General features: G+C 48.3%; 1 protein-coding gene across 2 annotated transcripts; it reads right to left on the reverse strand.

The window, feature by feature from the left end:
• Positions 1–4,307: 4,307 nt before the first annotated feature.
• Positions 4,308–10,699, reverse strand: LOC116890137 (cytochrome P450 11B3, mitochondrial). Of its 2 annotated transcripts, XM_032890873.1 has the most exons (9): positions 10,449–10,699; positions 9,930–10,085; positions 8,239–8,438; positions 7,920–8,123; positions 7,495–7,649; positions 6,427–6,593; positions 6,111–6,189; positions 5,835–6,023; positions 4,308–5,585 (listed from the first exon to the last, which is right to left on the reverse strand). In XM_032890873.1, exons 1-9 carry the CDS (start codon positions 10,691–10,693, stop codon positions 5,472–5,474), a joined length of 1,509 nt encoding a protein of 502 aa, XP_032746764.1. In that variant the 5' UTR covers positions 10,694–10,699; the 3' UTR covers positions 4,308–5,471. The 2 variants fall into 2 exon arrangements, with proteins under 2 accessions (XP_032746764.1, XP_032746765.1); XM_032890874.1 differs by lacking the exon at positions 5,835–6,023 and having other exon boundaries at positions 5,472–5,585.
• Between the last annotated feature and the right edge of the window lie 980 nt (positions 10,700–11,679).

An 11,679-nucleotide genomic window follows, 5' to 3' on the forward strand; every position in this document is an offset into this window, starting at 1 on the left:
CTATCCTGAACAATAAAAAGAACTACTTGGGGAGTCACCATTCCTGACCGCAAGCTGTATTACAGAGCAACAGTGATAAAAACTGTATGGTATTGGTACAGAGACAGACAGGTAGCTCAATGGAATAGAACTGAAGACCCAGAAATGAACACACACACGTTTTGTCACTTGATCTTTGACAAAGGAGCTAAAACCATAGCATTTTCAGCAAATTGTGCTGATTCAACTGGAGGTCAGCATGGAGAAGAACACAAATTGATCCATTCTTATTGCCCTGTACAAAGCTCAAGTCCAAGGGGATCAAGGACCTCAACCTGAACCCAATACTCCCAAACTAATATACGAAAGACTAGGGAAGAGCCTCAAACACATGGGCAAAGGGAAAATTTACTGAAGCGAACAAAAATGTTCTAGAACTCCATGCTCTAAGATGAAGAATTGACAAATAAAATTGCAAAGCCTCTGTAGGCAAAGGACACTGTCATTAGGACAAAACAACAACAAACAGATTGGGAAAAGATGTTTACCAATCCTACATCTGATAGAGGGCTAATATCCAATGTATACAAAGAACTCAAGAAGTTAGAGTCCAGAGAATCAAATAACCCTATCACAAAAATGGGGGTACAGAGCTAAACAAAGAATTCTCAGCTGAGGAGTATCAGATGCACCTAAAGAAATGTCCAACATCCTTAGTCATCAGGGAAATACATATCAAAACAACCGTGAAATTCCACCTCACACCAGTCAGAATGGCTAAGATCAAAAATTAGGTGACAACAGACGCTGACAATGATGTGGAGAAAGAGGAACATCCCTCCATTTTGAGGATTGCAAGCTTGTATAACCACTGTGGAAATCCATCTGGAGGTTCCTTAGAAAATTGGACATAGTACTACTTTGAGGATCTGGTATACAACTCCTGGGCATATACCCAAATGTGTTCCAACATATAACAAGGACACATGCTCCACTGTGTTCATGGTAGCCTTACTTATAACAGCCAGAAGCTGGAAAGAACTCAGATGTCCTTCAACAGTGGAATGGATACAGAAATGTGTATATCTACATAATGCAGTACTACTCAGCTATCAAAAACAATGACTTCATGAAATCCATAGGCAAATGGATAGAACTAGAGAATATCATCCCAAATGAGGTAACTCAATCACACACAAAACACACATGGTATACACTCAATGATAAGTGGATATTAGCCCCAAAGCTCAGATTACTGAACATACAATCCATAGACCAAAGGATGACCAAAGTGTGAGTGCTTCAGTGCTTCTTAGAAGGGGGAAGAAAAATTCATAGGAGAAGGTATGGAGACAAAATTTGGAGAAGAGACTGAAGGAAAGGCCATTCAGAGCCTGCCTGAATCCACCTGGGGATCCAGCTCATATACATACAGCCACCAAACCCAGGTAATATTGCTGATGCCAAGAAGTGCATGCTGAGAGGAACCTGCTATAGCTGTTGCCTGAGAGACTCTGCTAGAGCATAACAAATACTGAGGCAAATGCTCTCAGCCTACCAATGAACGGAGAAGCTCAACCACTAGTTTACTTAGAGAAAGGATTGGAGGAGCTGAAGGGATTTGCAATAAGAACAACAATACCAACCAACCAGAGGTCCCAGGGACTAAACCACCATCCAAAGACTATACATGAACAGACCCATGGCTCCAGCTGTGTATGTAGCAGAGGATTGCCTTGTTGGGTACCAAAGGGAGGAGAAGCCCTTGGTCCCAAGCCAAGGCTGGACCCCCACAGTGTAGGGAAATGTCAGGGCAGGAGGCAGGATGTGGTGGGTGGTTAGGTGGGGAAAGGGATAACACTTGAAATGTAAATTAAAAAAAATATCAATATTTAAAAGGATTTAAAATTATTTATTTATCTTATGTACATGAGTACCCTGTAGCTGTCTTCAGACAGAGTTGAAGAGGGCATCAGATCCCATTACAGATGGTTGTGAGCCACCATGTGGTTGCTAGGAATTGAACTCAGGACCTCTGGGAGAGCAGTCAGTGCTCTTTAACTGCTAAGCTATCTCTCAAGTCCTCTACCTTTTGCTATTTTAAGTGTAGCTTTCTTCAACTCACCTGCCCACTCTTAGTTTCCCTGTGCTTCACTTGCTTTACCTAATATAACACCCCCTAGGTCCTTCCAGTTGACACAATTGCTATGCTTCCTTCCCTCTTTGCTCAGGGTACGTAGTATTCCCTAATGTGTGGACCACGTTTATTATTTATTTATTTACTTATTTATTTGTTGGTTGGATAGTTTGGTTGGTTGGTTTCTTCAGACAGGTTTTCTATGTGTAACAGCTCCTGTTGTCCTGGAAGTCACTTTGTAGAGCAGGCTGGCCTCAAACCCACAGAGATCTTCCTGCTTCTGCCTCCTGAGGGCTGGGACTAAAGGCTTGTGTCACCTATTGTCTGGCTTGGATTATTTTCTCTACTCACTACTTTGAATGCACGTCTTGGCTCAGTGCCTATGCTACAATTATGGTGGAGAAAGAGCTCCCTTTGATATAAAGAGGTTGTTTCCTTTGGGTGGAAACTGTGAGACCAGCACATGATTGAGAGAGCAAGCCATGGGCTTACTTTCTGAGGTTCTCCTGCTCTTCCTTGTGCCAGTGACAATTTGGTTTCCCACCAACTGTGTACAGAGGTTCCCCTTACCTCCTCCCACCCTTTTTAGTGCTTCTGGTCTTTTATCGTTTTTTTTTTTAATTTGCCACTCTTCCAACATCAGATCTTTCTCACAGTTGGTTGAGTCTGGATGACTAGTAGGGTTGAATGTCCTTTATGTCCCCTCTCTCACTTGTGTGTTTTCTCTTAAGACTATCTGTTCATACCCTTCTCCCATTTGCTAACTCTCTCCTTTGTTTTTCTGCTAATTGAGTTGATTGAACACTGGGTCCCCAGTTGACGGTGCTGCCTTTAGAGGCTGTCATACTTTGGAAGAGGTGTGTGTGTGTGTGTGTGTGTGTGTGTGTGTGTGTGTGTGTGTGTGTGTGTGTGTGTGTGTTGATGTGTCTTATGTGAAGATATAGGGCATGTGGTTTGCTTCTATTTTTCTTCAAGTCTCTCGATTGTCTCTACAGCCATTGGTCAGTTCCCTGTGATCCTATAGTTGTTTTTAGTGTACTATACTTTGTTTGTGAATTCAAAGCTGTGTTGTCTGTTTCCTATGGAGAAGTATGAGATTGAAGTGACTGGTTATGGTACCTGAATCAGTGCCCAGATGACAAGGGAGGAAGGGAAATGATTCATTTTGCTTTCTGCTCCCCTACCACAGTGCATGCATATAGTTGACATAGTAGCTTGTATATGCTGTTTTACAAAATTCATGGGCCAGGAGATTTAAACTAGACATTGGTGGATGACATCTTCAGCTGATGAACATTCCAAGATCAAGAACACTAATGTCTATGGAAGCCTCTTTATAAACACAGAGAATCAGGATAGGAGTGAATGCTGCAGGTGAGGATGGAATTCCTAAAACGCAAATAACATATTCAAAGCACACTTGACCCCAATAGTTAAATGTAGGAGCTGGGAAGTCAGAAAATGTCTAACCTGGAAGGAAATGAAAACACAACATTGTAAACCCAGTGAGTAACGAAATCAAAACCAGAGAGAAATCTACGAGCAGATCAATAACCTTGGATTCTCTTCAACTATTTATGTAATCTTCACTGTTGTCACTTTTCATTTCCCTGGCTACTGTATTGCTAAGGGTATTGTGAATGACTGTGGTGAAAAAGTCATTGTGATTTTGCCTAAGGAAGTTAAGAATCGATGCACACTCTTCTTGTCAGACTCCTAGAAGCAATGATCAGCTCAGAGCTGTGTGAAATCTTTGGGTTTTCTCAGGTATAGAGCCGCATCGCAATGTGGAGACTAAGATCAACCACGTATGAGGACATCGCAATGCAGCCAATGCTTTGTGTACTGACTTAAAAGATATTAATATTGAAGAATTAATCACTATAGCACATAGGCCAGTTGCCTTGAGACAGCATGTTCTAAGCGGGGGACAGGCAGAGGAGGGAGCTCACATTGTGGTCTCAGGAAATGGAAGAGCTGAGTCCTGGATCCTAACAGCCCCATCAAGAACACAACCGTGAAGACCAGGCTTCCTTCCACTGAGCTATACCCCCATAAACCCCACCACCTCACAGTGCTGTGATGAGCTGGAACCCTTTTCTTGGCGTTAGGGGACTCTGAATCACAAGTACGCCCTGCATGGCAGATCATATTGGCTCTGACCATCATGGCAAAAGACTTCAAACTGGGACTTCAACAACACAAGTTTATTCTTCACAGCCAAGGGAGTGATTGAGTGATGGAGCCAAGACTGCAGGAGTTCCAACCGCTTTCCTCGGCTTACAGAAGTCTGACTTCCTGTCTTCCACATGGGCTCTGCCTCTGTGACCTGGCACCTCACTCTCTTCTTGGGAGGCTCTCTGGGCATTGAAGTAGGCACAATGCAGTAACCTCATTTCACACGAATTACTTCATTAAAGGCTCTGACTACACTATCTCAAACTTAAAGGCTTTAGACCTTGGAATTTGGCACCCACATCTCAAGTAGATTTGTGCTTTAGTGCTGAGCACAGGAGACCCTGTGAAGTGGTTGTTCTTGGCCAAAACTTTTCGCCCTACCGACTTGCAGCTGAAAGGAGACCTGAAAAAATTCGTATGCTCTGGGCCACTTTCACAAGTCAAGAATATTACCTTTGCCCAGGCAGCATGCACTGGCAGAAGTCAGGAAACACCTTGACCTCCTCGAAGAAGACCACTGTCCCTGTGGGGACTTCACACAGTATCTGGGTTCTAGCAGGTCCTCCTGCCTGCATCTCTGATACCAAAACCACCCAGTCCTTAGCAAGTGCAGCTGTGTCTACTCTTAAAACACTGTAGAGTCACCAGCTCATATGTGCCAGCTCCACTGTGAAAGGCTTCAAATAAAACACAGAGATAAATGACTGGTCATCCATCCATCTATCTATCTATCTATCTATCTATCTATCTATCTATCTATCAATATCATATATCATATCTATCATCTATGTATCTTTTGCCCCCCAAAAACCCATCTGTGTGTGAAAATGTTTTTGTGGGTCATGTCATAATATGAGGACATAAGGAGGAGTTGACTTCTGGCTTTACTCTGAGACCCTTTGAAGGCCGTGGCCACCTGGAGTGACCGTTGGAAAGAATGGGGAAGACCGCTCAGGAGAGACTACCTACTGCCCTGAAGATACTCCTAATCTCTTCCCTGGCCTTGCCTGTACCTGATGCTGGAGGTCTTCAGCTGTAAACCGTGTACAGGTGTGTTGAACGATGACAATGCGACCTCTTCCCCCCCCACAAGATTTCTGCTGGCAGATAAGTGTGACCTTGGGTGTCAGGACAGAAGTAGGCTGGTGTACTGATTAGGGCTCCAGAAATAAGGTGACTAGCTGACAGGCCGGAAAGTGAGGACAGGACTAGAGCTGGGCATCAAAACAAAGCGATAGGCCATCTGCACATCTTCTTGCCTCAGTGTCTCCACCTGGAAGGTTTTCAGCATCTGGAACACAAAGGGGGGTCCTTATGGCCTCCTTAGCAGGGCAGAGCACTGGCCCATCTACTGCTAAATTGTTTAGTGCAGCCACCATGCTGAAACTAGGACTTCCTGTGGAGGCCTGAGGGTCCAGTCCTGCTCTAGAGAGTTCACCAAACACAGGAAGACCAAATAGATGCCTGAAGGCCTATGCTATTGTTCCAAATACTGCCTATCAGCACCCTGAAACTCACAGGCCCACCCAGAGGTGCTCACATGGTGAAGCAGGAGCAGCATCTCCACCTCTGCCAGGCGCCGCCCCAGGCACTGGCGCACCCCAAAGCCGAAGGCCAGATGCTGGAAACTCCTTTTCCTCTCCAGCCAGCGCTGAGGTATGTAGCGCTCAGGTCTTGGGAACACTGCAGGGTTTCGGCCCATGGAGTACAGATAAAGTAGGACCAACGTCTGTGGGCAGATGCCAAGGGTAAGGTCAGCTGCTTCTTTGAGGAGATAGAGGGAAGGGCAATTGGTGAGGGCATGAAGATCACTCACCCCAGCAGGGACATGATAGTTCTGAAGCACCAGGTCTGAGTTTAGGATTCTCTCCAAAAAGCCACCAACAGGGTAGAGCCTGGAGATGAAGGAGCAGCAGCAAAGGCCTCAGAAATGAGGGCTTCTCCTGCCCACATCTGCACCTTCCTCCCGCAGATCCTCCAGGGGTGTGGCTCAGACCTCTGTGGAGCTCAGCCAACCTCCAGTGAAACAACAGCTCCCAACCACAGGAAGGAGAGTAGAGAACATGGCCGTCCTCTGCCCCAGAAAAGATTGAATACTGGACAGCAGGGAAGGAAGGGCAGTCAACACCTACCTCAAGGTCTCTTTAAGGGCAGCCCTCAGCAAGGGCAGGTCTGACATGGCCTTCTGGGGATTAGCAGCGATGCTGGCCTCAGCTGCCAGGCTCTCCTGCCGCAGGGCCTGCTGAACATCTGGGTTCCGAGCCAGCTCAAAAAGGGTCATTACCAAGGGGATTGCTGTCTGCAGGAGGCAGAGAGCAATCTCAGACAGCCTCCCAAAGGGCATTGCTACTACAAAGATGCCCTCCCCTGAGGAAAGTGCATGGGCATAGCAGAATAAGGACCCAGGGAGCCATGACCTTCTACCCTAATGTTTGCCTGGAATCCTTGCTCTCTAAGTCCTGAGAGACAGGCTACAGACACCCCAGTCCTGGCCACTGTCTCAGCACCTTTGTAGTCTGGCGTTCACAGCCTGCTCTGGTACACAGTGGTACCTGGGTGTCATGTAGAGACATGGCCACTCTATATTTCCAAGTGCCTTAATGCCAATGACTGTCCTCGGGCCCCTCAGCACTGACCTCACTGTGCAGGCATGAAGTAGGTCCATGTTCCCCACCCTATCTCTTCTTGCTTCAGTGATAAGGTCCAGAATGAGCCTTGGGCGTCTCTATCCAGATTGTCTCTTGTTATGTCACAGCCCACAGAAACAGCCCCTGAAGCCTCTCGCCGATGTCACCAGCCTGCCTCCACGCTCCACCTGGGCATGCTAACTCTGTATTCATCTAACTTGTTCTAAGACCTGATGTATGGCCCTTCTTGATGGAACCCTCCCCCCTGCTGACCTTATCTGTCTCCTTTCTCTCGCCTTAGGCAGCCAGCCATCCCCCCAACCACCCTCACCCCTCACACACCCCTCCGTGAGCCTAAAGCTGCTGCTCGCAAATGGTGCTGCCCTGAGGCCTCCCCTTTCCTGAGCTCACTGATCTCTGCCTGTTTACCTAAAACATCTCTCTCTTCCTGGCATTCCTCTAGGTATAACCTACAGTCAAGGGCCAGAGGCTCCTGGGTGAATGCAGTTCATAGGTAATGCTTTGGGGAACCCAGAGAAGGAGTCCCAGGGGATTCTAACAGCACCGGCTGACCGTGTCAACACTCCCAGCAGTGAGCTCCATAGAGTTGGCTTTGATGGCGTCCAGAGGTAAAGCTCCCTGAGTTATTAGTGCTGCCACAATGCCACTGTAGGTCTGAGAGCTGCCGAGTCTGAGTTCCTGGTGCACCTTCCAGATACATCTGTTGGCTAGAGATGTGAGATGGGAACTTGAATACAAGTAGCACCCACTGTCCTGTTGTGCATCCCACCCTCATGACCAGTGACCTTCCCTACTCTCCTCCCATTATCTGTGGGTCCGTTCAGCCATAGGCTTGGTACGAATGTGTTAGAAGAGCAGGAAGTGGCAGTTGCCATCATTTGAGAGGAGGCCCAGTGTAGCCATGAGTACAGATAAATGGTAATTAGCTGACCTAGTATTTCCTGCCCCGTGGCACTGCCCAGGTCAGCTGCCCTCACCATACTCAGAGATGACATCCCAGGCATCAAAATGTTCTTTCCACACCCGGGTGCTTGTCCAGCGAGTCAGGCTTCTGGGTAAGAACAGGAGCTGTGTGGTGGACTTGAACATTGAATGTAGGGCATGGATGAACTTCAGGCTACCAGGGTTCAGGTCATGGCCAAGGAGGCCCAGCCTCTCTCCAAAAAGTGCAAAGTTGCTGGCTGCAAAAAGAATGGTGCCTCTGAGGTAAGGGAATCCCTGTCCTCAAGACGACCTTGTCTCTCCCTGCCTCCCCCCCTGCCTCCCTTAAGTTGAGACTTTCCTCTGGCCACGTACCTTCTATAGTGTAGTTGAAGAGACTTTGCTGGACATCCATGGTAAGGCTCCCTCGAGCATTCTGAAGCACCTTCTTTTTCAGGGCCTCCAAGAAGTCCCTTGCTACCTCGTCCACCATGGGGACAAAATTTTGAACAGCTTTTGGTGACAGCACGTTTGGGTTCAGTTTCAGTCGGTTGAAGCGCCATTCAGCCCCATTTCTGCAGAACACAGAGCAGAGCTACAGACACCTCCAAGGGAAGGCCTGGCCCCAAGCCTATGTCCATCTCCTTGACTCTCAGAGAAATCCAGGAAAAGAAGTGTTGGGCTCAGAGGCAGGCTCTGCAGGTCCTGACCCCACTCCTTTCTCCCAAAGCAGCCTCCCTGTGTTGGGGCAGAGGTCACTAAGTCTGAAGTGGATTAGCACATCCATACCCAGGGAGAAAGGAGACTCTGCTGTAGAGCTCTGCCTACCTGGCCTACACCACCACCCCACAGAAGAGAAGCCTAGCTGAGCTCACTGACCCTGCCATGCTGTAGTGTGTGGTCTCTGAGACGTCAGTTGTGCCTGACTCACCTAAGGGATCCCATCTTCCCTGGGGCAGAAGCCTCCACAGAGGACCACTAAGAACATCCACAAACTGAGGTCCAGGCTGCAGGGCTCCCATGAAGATTCTCCAGTAAACAGTGGGCAGGAGTTTGCACACTGAACCCCCACAAGCAGGAAGCACGTACTTTTGTGTGCTAAATCCTGCAACCACTTACAGTGACCATTTGTACATTTGTGTATGTAGCCATCCAGGACCTTGAAAACATATGTAAGCAAGTCCCTTTCTGCAGAAAACTAACAAAACAGTCATGCATAAAGACATAAACACACAAAGAGTCACAGATGCAGACAACACACACTTTCATATCTACACACACACACACACACACACACACAGACATCTTTACACACAGGTATGGACTTGCACACATATGGGCTCCCTACCTTCTCAGAGGCTTATGCTCGCACTTCCCAAAGCTGCCATTTGCATCTGGCCTCCCTGCCAGACTCCATCTGGTAAGTGCCAAACCCATGTGCCTATTTCCCAAAACTATTTTTTCAACAAAAGAATTCCCTCTGACATGGCCTGGTGTACCCATGTGTCTTCCCTTGGCAGGCTTACCAATACCCACTAGGCCTCTCTTTCCAGCCTATCCACTCCAAGCACCAAGAGCCCCTGCTTAGCTCTCTAGATGTCCATCTAGCTGTGGGAGAGAACTCTCCCCTCTCTTACTACCTTACTCAGTTTTGACTATGAGTCCACAGGAGCTCCAACTCCTTGTTCTCTACCCCTTCAAGTCCAGGACAATCTATCTCAAATCTCTGGAAGCAAAATTACCCCTACAAAAGAAGGACTTCATTGCTGGATACAGGCCGTGGCAGATGCAGGCTATGGCTCTAAGCCAGTGCCCCTCCCCATTCTGGGCCAACTTTGCAACTGGTAGGAAGGAGAGCCACACTCTAGAAAAACCTATTCAAAACAGAAGCTTGGAACGAGAGGCACTCCTCTGCTACCTCCCTCTTCCTCAGGCCCAGGATCTGCATGGCATGGTATCGACCCAGGCTTGGCTGTGACTGATCTCCATACCACCACCCAAACAGGATCTGCATCTTGTGTGGGCCACAGATCTCACCTCCCTCCTCATTCCCAATGTCCACTCACAGCAAGAACACACCACGTCTCAGGCCACGGAGTTCCCTGTGGGCCACCCACGGCTCCAGGTGCATCCGACGCGGGAGCATACTCTCCACCTGGTGCAGCTTCTCAGCATCCTCAGGCAGCATCACAGACACAATCTGTGCTCCCCCTGCACTGTGCCTGTGGTGAAGCACAGAGCCCTGCTGTAAGTGGAATGTCCTCCACCTGAGCTCGCTGCACAGCCAGCCCTGTCAGTGTGCTCTCTCATCTCATCCTCTCCTAACCCTTGCTTCCCCCACAGGAGGACTCTCCCAGTGTCTGCACTCCACTCTAGCACTCTGTCCTCTTAGCAGTGAGAAGCGCCTTTCTCTGTCCATGCAGAGAACCCACAAGTCAGGCCCAGAACCCCCTGTTCTCCCTCCCTGTCTTCCTAAAGATGGAATGCCTGGTGCCCACTGGAGAATGCAGCACCTCATACCCTGCAGAGCCTGGGCAACCAGAGGACAGTGTCTGTGCTTGGCTATGGGGAAGGAAAGCCCTTACCTGAAAATGGGCCCCAGCTCCTGGAAGGCATGGTACATCTCCAGGTGTAGGTTCTCTTGGCCCTGCTCCCTCAGGATCTGTATCATCTTCAGCCACTTGTTCCTGGAGTATTGTGGTATGGCTTCAAAGGGCTTCGGTGTCTTGGGGGCCAGTGTTGCCGTAGTGCCCAGTGCCCTCGTCCATTGCAGGCACTGCCAGGGTCTTGCCAGCCACACATCTGCTGTCACCCTGAGAGCCATTGCCATCCTCCTCCCTTCAGCTCACAGCCTTTTATCCTGCCTAAGTACTGTACTGTTCAGCTAATCACGTCATGGAAGAAACTGTCCCTGGACTTGTCTGAGGTATCTGGACTCTGGTCATGGCTGGGGCTCAACTGTCAGTAGAAGCATATGACCAGCTCCCCAACACCTGCAAAGCCTGCTGGAGGGTAGAAACTAAGAGCAGGTGTAGTATCCACATGCGGAACTGTGTTGCCTGAGGTAGAAGGGGAAGAAATTACTCTTTTCTCACTATAGATGGAAAAGGGAAGATGGATGGATCCTCTCTCTTTTGAAGATATCCTAGAAGACCTTGGTTTCTTTTAATAGACTTGTGTGTGTGTGTGTGTGTGTGTGTGTGTGTGTGTGTGTGTGTGTGTGTGTGTTTAGTGAAAATAAATCTAAGGACTAGAAAGTGCATAAAAGCATTGTAATTTTTCCCCCAACAAGTTTGAATTTACTTTCTTAAAAAAATGAAGAAAGCTTTTCTGTTGCTGCTACACATGAAACCAAAGTAACACATGTGGCATCCTGGTGGTGGTGTCACAGTGGCCCCTGAGAGCAAGCCTGCCCATGGGCCAGGACGGTCAGCTCCATAATGCGTGGTCGGACAAGTCTCACCCTCAGCTTCCACCCCCCTCCTCACACTTGTCAGATCCCCTAGCTTGCTGGGTGCCTGCTTTTCTTGGTACAGTGGTGCTGTTCAGGACCATCCTCCAAACCAAACCCCACCATCTTCAGGGGTTCCGCTGGACCTGGTCACAGAAGATCATCACATCTGAGCCTGTTGATTGTTGACACCCCCTCACAGAAGGGCCCTCTCCTGAGCGTCCCCTCACCCCTCCAAACCCATTGTATGTCACTGTCCTTTAATTGAACATGGTCTCAGGGTCTCTGAGAGAGACCAGAGTATATATGAGAGGAAGAATTAAGAGAGGGGTCCCATCTACACAGCCATGGGGGAAGCCAGCATT

The sequence above is a fragment of the Rattus rattus genome, chromosome 1 (genome assembly GCF_011064425.1).
Source record: "Rattus rattus isolate New Zealand chromosome 1, Rrattus_CSIRO_v1, whole genome shotgun sequence".
In the NCBI taxonomy this organism is placed as follows: domain Eukaryota; kingdom Metazoa; phylum Chordata; class Mammalia; order Rodentia; family Muridae; genus Rattus; species Rattus rattus.

Bases quoted from the DNA above. Each gene is read 5' to 3' on its own strand.
- LOC116890137 (XM_032890873.1), bottom strand. From the start codon at position 10,693: ATGGCAATGGCTCTCAGGGTGACAGCAGATGTGTGGCTGGCAAGACCC. The intron at 8,439-9,929 runs GTGAGTGGACAT...TGTGTTCTGCAG, and splicing joins AGACGTGGTGTGTTCTTGCT to AAATGGGGCTGAATGGCGCT. The intron at 5,586-5,834 runs GTGAGCACCTCT...TTTGTGTTCCAG, and splicing joins TGCTGCTCCTGCTTCACCAT to ATGCTGAAAACCTTCCAGGT.